The sequence below is a fragment of the Ammodytes marinus genome (genome assembly GCF_949987685.1).
Source record: "Ammodytes marinus genome assembly, chromosome: 9".
In the NCBI taxonomy this organism is placed as follows: Eukaryota; Metazoa; Chordata; class Actinopteri; order Uranoscopiformes; family Ammodytidae; genus Ammodytes; species Ammodytes marinus.
The window spans coordinates 26,308,397-26,322,450 of record NC_137213.1 but is presented as its reverse complement, the minus strand read 5'-3'; the positions used below and the strand labels follow the sequence as shown (position 1 = coordinate 26,322,450).

The following is a 14,054-nucleotide window of genomic DNA, read 5'->3' as shown; positions in this document are numbered from 1 at the left end:
AAAGATTGGAGCTTAGAAACAGTATATTGAACAGACAAAGACCAAGCCATTTTTCTTGAATTGCATTACATATTTACAATTTAATAAATAAAATTCAATTAGTTTTTGTATACCAGAGTAAAAGGCAGATTGTCCATATCTTGGGGGGAGGGGGGGGGATGCAGATAGCTGTGGTTACTCTTTGAAAACAACATTCTCATCGAATATATCGGGAAAGATTGCGATGGGGAACCCAGGCATTTAGGGACATTTATACAAAATACCGTCCTTGGTTCGAGAGGAGCTAGTTTTTACACACACACACACAGCGTTTAGTAAGCATTGGTAAAAATTGAGGTATTGCACCACACAGCTCGGAAGGGGTCAAGAAGGTAAATATGAGTAATGTGGGGTTTTTTAGATTGTCTATTATCTTTATCGACAACCCAATACAACCGCCACCAAACCCCCCCAAACACACATACACCCCTCCCAGCTAAAGTATACAACATCATAACTTATAATAACCACAACAAATGAATCATCTTATGATCAATGCACTTGTCTTTCGCACTCTCCCTCTCTCTCTCTCTCTCTCTCACACACACACACACACACACACACACACACACACACACACACACACACACACACACACACACACACTTTTGGCATTAAAATTTTCTTTTTCTCCCAATACAACACAAATGAGAAACATGCACGGGGCTGCCCTCTAGTGGCGGGACAAGTCGTAGCACCTCAGACTGCAGGGACCAGGGAAGAAAACTAGAAGAGGCTAGGGTTAACAAACCAGCCATTTGGAAACCTGTGGACCGTGCTGACCTATGAAATGGATCCATACTGTTTGTAAAGCACAGATATTTAAACACATGGAACAGAATCGCCTTTTTGACTAGGCAGCAAAAAGCAAATCAATTCATGCTTTTTGTTCTTTCACCAGTATGCCCCTGGCCGTTTACAACCGGCACCAGACATCAGGCGTCTGTTGAGCAGCTATTCAGTTCAGCCCTAAAAAAACCCACTACAAATACCTGCTGGTACAAGAACCCCCTTCACCAGGCAAAGGCAATCAACACGCATTAAAACAATTTAGCAACATTTAGCAATAATCATGATCATAATGTGGTGATATATTTTAAATCCTAAAAAAAAAAGGGAAGGGAAGGGGTGGGAGCTTGTTATATAATAATTTACCATCAGCTGTCCATTGCCTCCAGTGTTGGAAAGAGAGGCAGATGCCACATGGTGTAAACATTCCTCGAAAAATCCATCCCTCAATCCATCCATCCCTTTATCCCCCCCTTTCAAACTGGCATTAGGGTAACCAGATGGCGAAACCGTCTTCGCTTGGGATCTGGTCCACAAATCCGGAATACAGAAAGGGAGGAGGAGAGGGGGGGGCAATGGGACAAAGAAAAAAGGCTTTCAAAGTCCATATTGCGTACCGTTGCCACATGTAACAGGATGATTGCAATAGTGACTTTAGTTTAAAAAAATAAAAACTAGAAAAAACCCGCTTGACCAAGCAGACGTCTGGCCAATTTACAGTACACACATTCTTTGAACACACACACACGCTCAGGACATTTCCTGTCCTTGGTCATCGTCTCCACACACACACACACACACACACACACACACACACACACACACACACACACACACACACACACACACACACACACACACACACACACACACACACACACACACACACACACACACACACACACACACACACACACACACACACACACACACACACACACACACACACACACACACACACACACACACACACACACACACACACACACACACACACACACACACACACACACACACACACACACACACACACACACACACACACACACATCCCAGACCTTATATGGAGAAAGAAAGAAAAAACTAATGAAAATAAATCAGCCTTAAGTGAAAAAAGTGCTCATATCGGTGCCAACACCAGCGCTACTACAGCCCTATGAAATACCTAGAAACCCTCCTCAACACTCGGCAAGTAGCAGCACATTAAACTCACCACCTACAAGAAAACTGACCTACAGAAAGCCCCCAAACTTTCCCCCTGAAATGTGTTCAGGTAACAGAAGGATGAAACCTAATAATGACAGCGCCCCATTCACCCAAAAAAAAAAAAATAAATCAAATCAAAAAACAAGCCCTCAACTTCCAGCTATTTCAAAATAAAGCAATATTTATGTATGCGGTCAAAGTTCACGCTTTCAGTGTGAGGTTGGTTCATTTTTTGGGTTAGCCGGGTAAAGAAAAACGTTCCTCCGATTGTGGAACGTGGAACAATACTCTTTCTGAAAAATACCTGATAAAAAAAAGACCCATTTGGAAGGAGGAGAAATAATACAAAGGAAAGAGTATCCAAGAGTCATACTTTGAAACAACGGTTTTTCTCCACAAAGTCCAAGACCTTTCTGGGGCAAGTTCCATGCTTTCTGGGATGAAAATGTTTTATTGGAAATGCGTTTATATTTTTTGGTGATGTTCCGCATTCTAGTCAAGTCTGTAACATAGGGAACAGGGGAACCTCCTCCACTTCTGTTCCAACGGGGGTCTCGAGGGGAGAGGGGCTGTTTTTACTGTTGGGGGAGTTTTGGCTTGAAATGGACTGGACCAAGTTCAAATGGATCGATCCAAATGGACAGAGCGCGGGGCGTCGCTAACCGGAGCCTCCTCTTTGGATCGTCTGTTATCCACTCAAAATACTGTTGTTTTCGTCTGAGAGGGACAGGGGGCTTTTATTTTGTTCAAATTACACGGGTTTATTGGGGTTACTTATTGGGATTCAGTGTGGTCTCCTGTAAGGGCAGAAAAACAGAGTGTCTATGAGAATGTAGACTGGTATTACTAATAAAATATGACATTGAATCTAAATGCATGTCTTGGTCATTTAGAGAGTAATTACATTTTATTTTATTCTTTTTTAAATTTACACACATTTATCGAAGTCTCACACGTACACACCTGAGTGGGGTTGGTCGCTGTGCAGGATAGGTGTGACCCGCGAGTCACTCAAAGGGATGTTCTGGGCAGCAGGGTTTCACCTTGGACCAGGAATCAATGCAGCTGCAGACACACAACAGAGATAGTGGTGAGACGCGACATCTTGATTCACTCATGCTAATGTGTCAGAGTGTCTGTACTGGGTGATTGTTAATGTGGAGTCTTCACCACACACCTTTATTCACTTACTCACAGTGTGAAAACAAACCCAATCTTATCACTGTAGGGGCTTGTGAATGAGATCAAAGATTCTCCGTCTCGTTCAATGCAACAGGCCCAGAGTGAAGATTTGAAATTTTTACATTTGCCAAAATCACTAATACAGAGCCAAGACCATTAGACTGTACTCAAGCAGTAGATTCTTGACAAAGTACTTTTGATATCCGATCGCGTTGTGATATGTTTAAACTTGTTTATTCAACATCAACCTGCCAAAGGGACTAAAGATGGTAAATAGCCACCGGCTATAATCTGGCATATAAACACAAACAATGTACCACAAACCACTGCACATATTTTACTTGAAATGTTCCATCTTTGATTTGCCTTTCAATATGTTCTCTATGTTTATGTTTACTATAATTGTATATGTGAATGTAACTGGCAATAAACCTTTTATGATTCAGAAATAGATAGATTGTTCATTGCAGCCCTACTCTAATGAATGAATTTTGCGGTTTACAACAACTTTCCACGTGTGAATTGTGTGAGCCTATACTATAGGTATTTTGAACAGTCATCTTTCCAAAATTCTTGGGTCTTTCCAAATCTCAGTTGCTCGACTGGGCGGATCCGATACTCAATTACACAATCAAAACGTCCACACCTCCAAACTATGACACAAGACTAAAAACTTTATGTTCTTAAAGCAACAAAAAAAAAGGGAACACTCAAAGATGGATGTTCTTAACTTGGTACATTTCAAGTCTCAGCAAGTTCAGAGAATATGGGAAGGCAATGGTTCCTTGGAAGTTGGGACACCATTACGGCACTGCTTTCAAATTAGCAGTTAATGGGCTGAGACACGCATAAACACTGCAGCTCTCTTTATACATTCACGGTTTTTACCCACAACGTTTCAAAAAATGCTTTTCTAAATGATCTGGTGTAACTGTGACTACGGCTAATTAAAACATAATGATGATGACGCAGTTATTCTCTCTATCGCTCTGTTGGGAAATAACGTTTGTGTAGAATCAATTGCAAGAGGACATAAAACTGTTGATCTGTTATTTTGTTACATTAAGCGAAGTGAACTCATTTTCACACTCGTACTGTGTTTATTTAATGGCAGTGCCTCAGCGGTGGTTTTCAAGGTTTCTCTATATCATGGTAGGGGACGATTAACATAACATTCCGATAAATTACCAATTCTAAATATCAGAAATCATGTATACTGATATGCACTAGTAGCAGTAGAATGCTGTACAAATTACTTATTTAACTTCCAAATTCCTTGGCCCAGTTACCACATTTCCTCAGATCTGTAAATGGCTAAACACGACACCATACGCACAGCACCTGTTTGTAATCTCCACCGCACTCTTTTGCATGCGTTACCTTCCGCCTTTCAGTTTCATTTGCCTGTATATTATTCTAATGCAAATGCCTCAACTGAATGTGTTTTACCTCTTGTGGTAGACGCAGAGGCAAGCCAGCCTGGCGATGGTCTCTCCTTGGACCAGATCCTCCAGACAGATGGAGCACTCGCCGCTGTCTTTACTGAGCACGTCCGCTGTGAAAGAACAACACAGAAGCAACACCATATGTGTAAGTGAGCAAGTCAATAAAGTTTACTTATTAAAGTACCTTTCACGGATATGAAATGACCTCACAGTCCGCTATCCGTCTGTACTGTGTACAAAAAAATAGTTCTGGTGTTAATAGACAGCCTAGGCTCTGTAAACTGGTAAATTAACAAAGGGTATGTAAACAAAGAGGGTCCATAATAGCTAGCAATTGGCCTGTTTATAGAGCTGAGGCTGTGTATTAACAGCAGATTTGTTTTCAGCGTGCACACAGTGTTTACATTTAGAGAAGTGTGAGGAGATATTCACTGATTTTGACAACAAGCGTTCTCCAGAATCCCTGACTCCACCTTTAAGGCAGTGCAATGAATGAAAGAAGAGTGAAACAGAGCCCTATTTTAGGTACATTAACCATATGCCTGACGGAATAAAAACATTTTCAGCTGCTTCATAAATTGTTCCCAGTCTATACATTTTTTTTTAAAAACAGAAGAAAAAAACCACACAAGTCATACTCACTATTGTAGGGTAGGGGAGGGGACGTGAGGCAGCTCAACAGGTGATCCTCGATGCGACCCCCCGGGAAAGTCTTTGAGCAGAAAGGACAGCGGATACCTGAATAGGGCACAGACACAGTAGGGTTTGAGATTAAAGATGGATGACGTTTGCGCATCACACTACCAAGCCCAAGTACCAAGGCTGCGTTTAGACATTTACATTACAAAGGCTGACTTGGCAGAACCAGAAGAGCAAACTGTCAGACAGCAATGTATAGTGAGAAATCATATCATGAACCCCATGTATCGTGATGCATATCGTGGGGTCCTGTGCCAATACCCACCCAGCCCTACATGTAACCGACCCAAAGTAGTTTTAAACTTTATTTGACTGTGTTCATCAACCATGCAACACACTAGTGACTAGAGCTGAAGGGATATCCTTAGCTTGAGCCGTGAGTGGATGGGACAGACGGGCAGAACAACATTGCCGCGCTGCCCTACATTCGTCCTGCTCCCTCTCTGAGCTGCTGCCAGTGTTGAGCGGCCCGCGCTTCTGAAGTTGTGACCCACTTCCATACACTTGGTGGAGGGCTGGCCGGCCCGGTAAAAAAACCCACACACCACAATGTTGTGTTTTTGGCTCGCAATCTCCTGTTTACTGTCACACACACACACACACTCTATGTGTTTCAATTGTCTTAAAGCAGACCAAATATGCAATCTCACTTCCTCTAGAAAACTCAATGTTCCCATTTTCAGAACGCTTTAACTGAAAAGGTCGTTGGTTGCTTAATGTTTTCAACTTGCACGCTGCTGCACGATGCAACCACTGACAACAACCACTGTCTGATAAGGCTTGTGACGTGAAAAGGGTTTTTTCTCTCACCACTTCTAGTTTTACGCCATAGCTCCACTGTATACAATAGGGTCTCTTGATGATTTTTAGTCAGCATGCAAGCACGGGAAAAGAGATTATCTGTTCAGGAATGTAAATTCCCCCGAATAATCCATTCTAATTTCAGACTGGGTAGATTGAGGGGTTGGGCTGGGAGGTGTTTTGCATACAAAAGTCATAATGTGGTTTAAGACAAAATATCTTTTGATTATGTGTGTATAATTGAAACATTCAGTCATTTTTTTCTTTGACTTTGTTTAACTTGATGAAAGCTTGAAATTGTTGCATTCTGCCTCCATCTTTAAGAAAGCTCTAAAGGAAAAGTGCAAATAACATGATAATTGTTTGTTATATTATACTTTTGTACGGGGATTGTCTGTATTTGTGATACATCTGTATTGTCTGTTGTGACATGTGTTTTAGTGACTGTTATATATTTAATGTTATCAAGCCCCCTCCAAAAGGTTTTAAGTAAAAGTGCACCATGTAATTGTTTCTTGATAAATTGATGAAGTATGAATAAACCAAAATTAACTTATAATAAAAAACACTATAAACTGGCTGCATACTAAATGTATGTAAGTAAATATAAGTATACAATAGTACAGTAAATCATTTTCTCTTCAGTAAAACATCAGCTGACCAAGAGAAAACTGTCATCTCCCAAGTTTTCTATTTGGGTTGGACTGGATTGATTGCCAAGCAAACACATCCATGAATTTCGTGAAACTTGTGAGAAAAGAACGTCTTGCCATCCATCTAAAAATCAAAGCAAACCACACGCCATCAAATACTGATAGAGTTATGGCAAGTGTTATGCAAGATTCAAGATTATTTTGCATTTACGTAGGCTACAAAACACAGGGAAAAGGGATCAGGCTAAAATTAGTAATAATAAAAGGAGTAATGCAAACAGATCACCTAACATACATGCTTTTGAGAGTGTACAAATAGGCGCCATAAATAATATAAAAAATAATTCAAATACATGTATTTAAAATACTGCTGTGTAGTATGTATTAAACTTACTGCCATGGCGGGTGTTCACGCGGTAAAGGCCGATCCAAGCCTCTGACATCGGCCGCTGGTGACCGACTCGAACCCTGGCGGATCTTGTGCTTACGCTACGGGCGGAAGAGTGCCGATTCCCGGGCAGCCGCTCGGAAAAAGTGCGGTGTGGCGTGCGGCCTGTCTCCTCTCCAGGCTCAGCTACTACTCCTACCGGGGGCTCGGGGGTGATATTACCGACTTCCTCGGCTTTCCCCTCGCTGCTGTTGTTGTTACTACTACTACTACTACTGCTGTTGTCGTCCGTGGGTGACGCCGGGCTAATGCCTGTTGGGATGTTGCTGTTGCTGTGGTGATGGTGACTGCTGTGATGGTGGTGATGGTGGTCAGCGGGGCTACCGTCAGCGCTCGCCCCATGCTGCCCCAGGTCAGAGTCGCTTCCCTCCTCTGAACGACTACGGTTGGCCTCAGTCTCCTCGAAGCTAACCGAGAAGTCGACCATGAGGCTGGTGGGCCTGGCACAGCGCGCCCGCCGATAAGAGTCCCGTTTTGGGGCGTCTTTGGCGAAGGCAGAGGGAACTACCGGGTCTTCCTGAAGGCGACTCGCTCTCGTCCCCATCTCCGCTGACTGACTTGAGCTCCTGAGCTAATTCAGCTGGCTGGCTAGCCGAGAGCTGCTTCCTCAAAAAAGCCAACCGCAACAGAACGAGGGGGCGAGTTCACCTCGAAACGAAGCGACCCGTAATCTGTCAAGGATTCCTCTGAAAAACAACAACTGCCTGGCAACCAAGCTCCAAAGAAGACGGTGTGAGTGGTTCGACGATCCGTCTCTGGCCTCAGTTTGTCCTTTCTCTCCACATTTTCCTTTCTTTTTTGACGTGCCCGTTCTCGCTGCTGCAGCGGAAATAGAGCGGTGTCGCTTCCTCCTTTTGAGCAAGTACACCAATAGTTACGGTAGAGTCACCGTATCACAATGTAATCTAAAAAAAAATGAAAATTAAACGTTTATGTTGTAATGGTATTGATGTGTTTGTGATTTCTTTTCTTTCTTATCTAATTCCATCTTGATACGACTAAAAATATTTAAATATTTGAGGGCGTGGTTTATGCTGAGTTCTGTCTGCAGCACTCTTTTGCAGAATCATATAATAGTGTAACTTTATTTCTGGAGATCTATGATTTTTTACCAACTCGTATTTTGTTTCGTTTTGGATCGACAGTGTTAATTTCATTCATTTGAATAATGACAACACAATGCCTGGTCCTTTCCCCTTCAGCTTTATATTAGAACTCGGCACCCATATACGAGTATTACGGTAAAAGAGTACACAATAATACTGACCAATCAGCGTGCTACATACTGAGTAGCCAAGCAGCTGCTTTGTATGAGGAAGTTTACTGTAAACCAGGTGATATCCTCTCGCAATACACTCCAAAAGTAGATGCTGACACTTCAGCGTATCAGACGGTAAAATTGTCTACCTGAGACCACTTTTGTTTCCGCTCGTGGAGCTCGAAAGTGAGGTAGGCCTATTTGCGGTAAGTCGTTCTGCGTAAAATATGGGTGTTCATAACCACACCTACCAAACGTTTAGTCATTACAATAGAAATAGACCTTCAGGAAACACATTGACTGCTGTTTTGGGTTGATTAATGTCTCAGTTAAGTTCATATATGGTAATTAAATCATGTGGGTGACTTGACATTGTAGTGGTGGTGATATGACTTGCTTTCTGATAGGCTAATTATAAATTGCCTGACTTCAATGATTTTTGTATGAATGGGTGTAATACTACTTCACTAAATAAAAGGGCTTGCAAATACACCACAAACTGAACCACTGAATCTCTCATTCCTATGAGATTTAATCTTATGTAATACTGAGTTTTTGCTTTGCATTTCCTGACTTGCTGTGTGCTGACTGTACATGTGTTCCAGACTTTGTTCTCTTTTTATGGATGCTTTTCAACTGTGAGCAACACGCCCTTGTCTACAATAGTGTAGTGCGTGTTTGTACAGCGAGTGGAAGAAATGCTGCAGAACTACTTGTCTCAATCAATACCCTTATCCTATCTTGAACTGGGAACCTCTGTGTGTGTGTGTGTGTGTGTGTGTGTGTGTGTGTGTGTGTGTGTGTGTGTGTGTGTGTGTGTGTGTGTGTGTGTGTGTGTGTGTGTGTGTGTGTGTGTGTGTGTGTGTGTGTGTGTGTGTGTGTGTGTGTGTGTGTGTGTGTGTGTGTGTGTGTGTGTGTGTGTGTGTGTGATTGAAAGGAGGGGCTCAGCAGATTTTGTGACGCCCTTTTGAACCCACTGATACCTTGCAACATTTCTCTGCTGTTACGAAATTATTTTATTTTTCTCTCTTTGCATTGTGACTTTTATGCTCTTTTAATGCCTGTTGTCAAAATCAGTGAATATCTCCTCACGATCTGCTACTGTCTGTGTTTGTGCTGGGAAAAAAATCTACTGTTCATACACAGCCCACGCTCTGTAAACAGTATGTAAAAAAAGGGGGCCCACCGTAGTTAGCAACCATGCCTGTTTACAGAGCCTAAGCTGTGTATAAAACACCCATTTTTTGATTATTTTTCTGATAGTGGATCTTAAGGAGATATTCACTGATTTGAAGAAAAGCTCTACAGAATTGCTGTTTCCACATTTACATGTTTTATGTAAATCACTTTGAAATGCCTCTTTGTATGACATGTGCTGATTGATGTGTTTCCCTACAGAAGTCATGAGGTCGCTGACTTTGCAGCAGGCCAATGTCGTTGCCCCAGGAGATAGGCCACAGCAGCAGCAACAGGCAACATGTGGGAGAAGTTTGCTGTCCAACTATTCCCCTCCCAATCTGGAGAACAAGCTCTTGACTCAGACCTCCACCCTGATGTCCCAGGCCCTTTGCTCTACTCTCCTAAATTCTTGCCCCTCTCTCCAGCCATCCAGTCTGTCTTCCACCTCATCCTCCCTCCTCTCCCCCTCTTCCTTAACCTCTCCTCTCCTCAGCACCAAGAATAATCTCCTAAACAGCCCTAACCTCCTCACCCTAACCCAGTCACCTAGTCTGTCCCACTCCCTAACCTCACACACATCAGGTCTGATCAATCGATACTCTGATCCTCCGTCATTCCTAACTCGTGTTGAAGAACGGAAAAGAGAAGATGGAGGAAAGGAAGGAGAGGAAACTTCTGAAGGGATGGAGACCTCTTTTGAAGAGACAAGTGTGGTAAATTATGTTTTAAAATTCTTGACAAATCATTTTTTTATGTATATTTTTATTGATTTTCCAAAGGGAGGATTACAAAAATATATACCCTCTTTTCTAACGTAACCTAAACACAGAACACATTCTCTACAGAATGAATATGACTATTTACTATTACATTACATTACATTAGAGGGATAAAAAGGGATAATATGATATTAAAAATATGTAAAATAAAATTGCAAATACACATTAATAAACAAAGGATACAAGGTTTGCCCAATTTGGTTACAAAGGTAGTCTGGCATTACAATGGAGGACAAACCATCTTTATGCTTCTTGTGGTGTTGTGGTTTAAATGTCCATTCTTCTGCATTAGACTTATTCTGAGGAAGATGATGTTTTACCTGAAGAGGAAGAGGAGATAGTGGAGGATGAAGATGCTGGGACCTCCATGGTGTTACCCCTCCTGGAGATGGATTTGGGAAACCAGGAAGAGGAACAAGCTATAGCCGTCAAACAGGACGAATTCGCTGAAGTTCAAAGAGGAAATGATCAAATGGAAGAGGAGCTGAAAGATAAAAAGGTAGAAGGAATATGTTAGTCATCAAAATGTCCTCTTTTTCTGGTCGTCTTTGTAAATCAGAATGACATGCCTGGTTAAATTAAGTTGTGCTGTGCTGTGCTGTTTTTTATAGTGAATAATTTATCTGCACTAATTCCACCAATGTATATTTTTTTATATGTTGATTAAAGTGACTATACGCTTCATTGTCTGTGTGTTGGTCAGTACCTCCTGCTGAACGCGGTGTGTTGCTCCCTGGTCAATAAGAGCACTGCTCCAGGGCAGACCGACTGGGACTCAGAGCAAAGTGTGTGGACCAGGATCACACAGCTGGCTAAGGACATCTCTGTCAATGACCCACAGTTTCTTTTAAAGGTGTGTATTGTATTTTATTTTATTTTATTCATATCCTGAGCTGGATTTTACACAAACTTTTATCTGAAAAGAAGTGGTAATGTTTTTATCCTACCTGGACAATTTCTGTTAACATAGAAATCACAAGAATTAATACAATTTTATACATTTTATTTAAATATTTTAAAAGCACAACATGTCAAAATATAACATGATTAAATAGGCTCAACTGACTACTTTCTTTTATTGGGTTTTGATCGAGCTATGAAAGAAAAAACACATAACTCCGTCCGTGTGTATATTTGATTCACTTTTGATTCTTTTTTGTCAGAGAAACAGGCCATTCATTTTCAGATGGGTTACTGCAACATGCCCGTCTTAAGCTGAAAGCACAATGAAAACAGTCAAACACTTGGAGTATTATTCCTAGACAATAATAGGCTATGTTCTTTGTTTTACCATTCAGGTGGCCGTTTACACTCGACAGGAGTTGAACATCCGAATCACAGCAAACTTTCTATTGGCCCTCGCTGCCAACCTGCCTCCCGTCAAGCCTCACGTCCGCAGATATTACTGTGCTGCCGTACAGCTGCCCTCCGATTGGCTGGAAGTCGTCAGAATCTACAGCACAGTAAGTCTGAGTCGTCTGTGCTGAGTCAATGAATCAGCTCTGTTAAAGGAGCACTATGAAACTTCAGCGGAGGGGGATTTGTTTACATTTGCAGAGCTTACTGTTAGACAACAAAAATATTTTTTCTGGGTGTAATTCTTGGTATTGAGTTATTCTATCATCATTAATAAAAAATGTTAATTAGTGAACAAAACTGTGGGCCCTGCTGCTGTAAACAACGACAGTGAAACTTTTAAGGTATTTTTTCAACTTCCAACCGTGTTCCAGGGATCCAATTTTCCTGTGACGAAAAGTCTGTTTATTCAGTCATAAAAATATACCATAGGAAATGTCGCCTCGCTGACACAGCCAAAGTTACATTGTGCACCTTTAAGTTATCCCCAGTCTTAACTTAACACCATGTTTTTGTCTGTTTGCAGTGCTTCAGCCGATCCCTGCCATCGTGCCTGAAGAAAGCCATGGCCGACAAGTTCAAGCAGTTCAGCGAGTACCAGCTGGCCAAGTACAACACACGCAAACACAGATGTAAACACAACCGCAAGGGGCGCAAATCCAAGGTAGAGAAGCCTTTAATCAACCAAATTATACTGAAACAATGGTTAAAACCAGAACAAGAGTGCCCACATGAATAACTTATGACTGGTTTATTGTAGTCTGATCATGCAGCCTTTGTTTTTTAAGTTCATGTATTTGACTGTACTTTACTGTTTGTATTTTTATATTGCACATTTTGTTATTATATTATTATACAGGTGTTGATAATTAGCATGTATGCTAAACATTTTAACAATGCATGTGGTTAGTCCAACGTAATTGTGATGTCAATGTCGAGTAAAATCGAACTAATATTACAGCCAGTAATTAGAGAGAGAAAAACAGTGTGTCAGTACTAGTAATGTGTGTGTTTCATGCTTTTTCTTTTCTTTTTCACTGTGGTAAAACCCACACACTGTCAAACGCCTCCAGTGAAAACTGAACGGAACATTGTGCGGTTTCTATCTCAGTTAAAGGTATTCCACTAAAACCATCTTTGATTTCCAGAAACCAACTGATCAACAGCTGCAGAAGTGGGCCAACCTGCTCAGATCAGATCCAACTATGCTGAAGAAGTTTGTAAGTTACATATACAGTACTTCTGTTATTGTTTAATTAAACATTCTGTCCTTTAAATGTTTTTGCATTTTGAGTTACTTGTATTTATATGTTTCATATACAGTATATTGCAATTTTTCTGTAGCAGAGTTTGCTCTGCTGCTTAAACACTAGTTGTGTGTGTGTGTGTGTGTGTGTGTGTGTGTGTGTGTGTGTGTGTGTGTGTGTGTGTGTGTGTGTGTGTGTGTGTGTGTGTGTGTGTGTGTGTGTGTGTGTGTGTGTGTGTGTGTGTGTGTGTGTGTGTGTGTGTGTGTGTGTGTGTGTGTGTGTGTGTGTGCAGATGGAGGGGGGCAGAAAAGTGGATAAGAAGCAAAGTGAGTTCAGTTTGAAGAAAATGATCAAGAAGATTCACATCAAAGACCCGGCTGAACACGTTATGGCCATTCTGGGAAGAAAGTAAGCAACACACACACACACACACACACACACACACACCTGTCCTAGGGCCAATGTGTGTGTGTTTTCACAGATATCCCGCCGACCTGAAGACGTTCACCCACAGTGGGATGAGGGGCGTGTGGGAGCGGGAGAGAGCCGGGCAGAGGATGAAGCTCAAACAGCCGGAGACATGGGAACGTCTGCTGAGCCAGGAGGGCAACAAGGCCACTACCTGGGAGAAGCTCATAGGTCTGAGGAGCACATACGCAACACACATTAACAAAGCTCTTTCTATCATTTATACAGGGAAATTTAAAGCTTTTATTCCCACAAGCTGTGGTTTTCAAGCTGCATCACTGTTACTCACATTTTTTGTGACAGTGTCAGCAGATTTTCGAAATGCACAGGCTTTCTAGGCCAAGGCAATGTAATTACTATATCACTAGTTACTGTACAAGTGCATGAGGATGGGAGGAATAACTTTCTGTGTATGCTGGCTTTTTTTGAGTCCAAAGCCTTTAAAGCAATTAATACAACTTTTACAATACATGCATGAATATTCGTTATAACTGTATATCAGTAC

General features: G+C 41.6%; 2 protein-coding genes across 3 annotated transcripts in view; one reads left to right on the top strand and one right to left on the bottom strand.

Moving 5' to 3' along the window:
* Positions 1-1,741: 1,741 nt before the first annotated feature.
* On the bottom strand, positions 1,742-8,075 carry LOC307255533 (uncharacterized protein). The gene is made up of 5 exons (XM_080034220.1): positions 7,209-8,075; positions 5,304-5,399; positions 4,666-4,771; positions 2,998-3,099; positions 1,742-2,831 (listed from the first exon to the last, which is right to left on the bottom strand). Exons 1-4 carry the CDS (start codon positions 7,804-7,806, stop codon positions 3,042-3,044), a joined length of 858 nt encoding a protein of 285 aa, XP_079890346.1. The 5' UTR covers positions 7,807-8,075; the 3' UTR covers positions 1,742-2,831; positions 2,998-3,041.
* A 519-nt stretch (positions 8,076-8,594) lies between these two features.
* Positions 8,595-14,054, top strand: part of tep1 (telomerase-associated protein 1) — a 29,478-nt gene continuing 24,018 nt past the window's right edge. For both annotated transcript variants that reach the window (XM_080034383.1, XM_080034382.1), the window contains exons 1-9: positions 8,595-8,726; positions 9,919-10,412; positions 10,771-10,977; positions 11,182-11,331; positions 11,777-11,941; positions 12,361-12,498; positions 12,983-13,054; positions 13,374-13,489; positions 13,563-13,720. In XM_080034383.1, the coding sequence (XP_079890509.1) occupies positions 9,924-10,412; positions 10,771-10,977; positions 11,182-11,331; positions 11,777-11,941; positions 12,361-12,498; positions 12,983-13,054; positions 13,374-13,489; positions 13,563-13,720 (1,495 nt within the window). In that variant the 5' untranslated portion in view covers positions 8,595-8,726; positions 9,919-9,923. The remainder of the gene's footprint in view (positions 8,727-9,918; positions 10,413-10,770; positions 10,978-11,181; positions 11,332-11,776; positions 11,942-12,360; positions 12,499-12,982; positions 13,055-13,373; positions 13,490-13,562; positions 13,721-14,054) is intronic.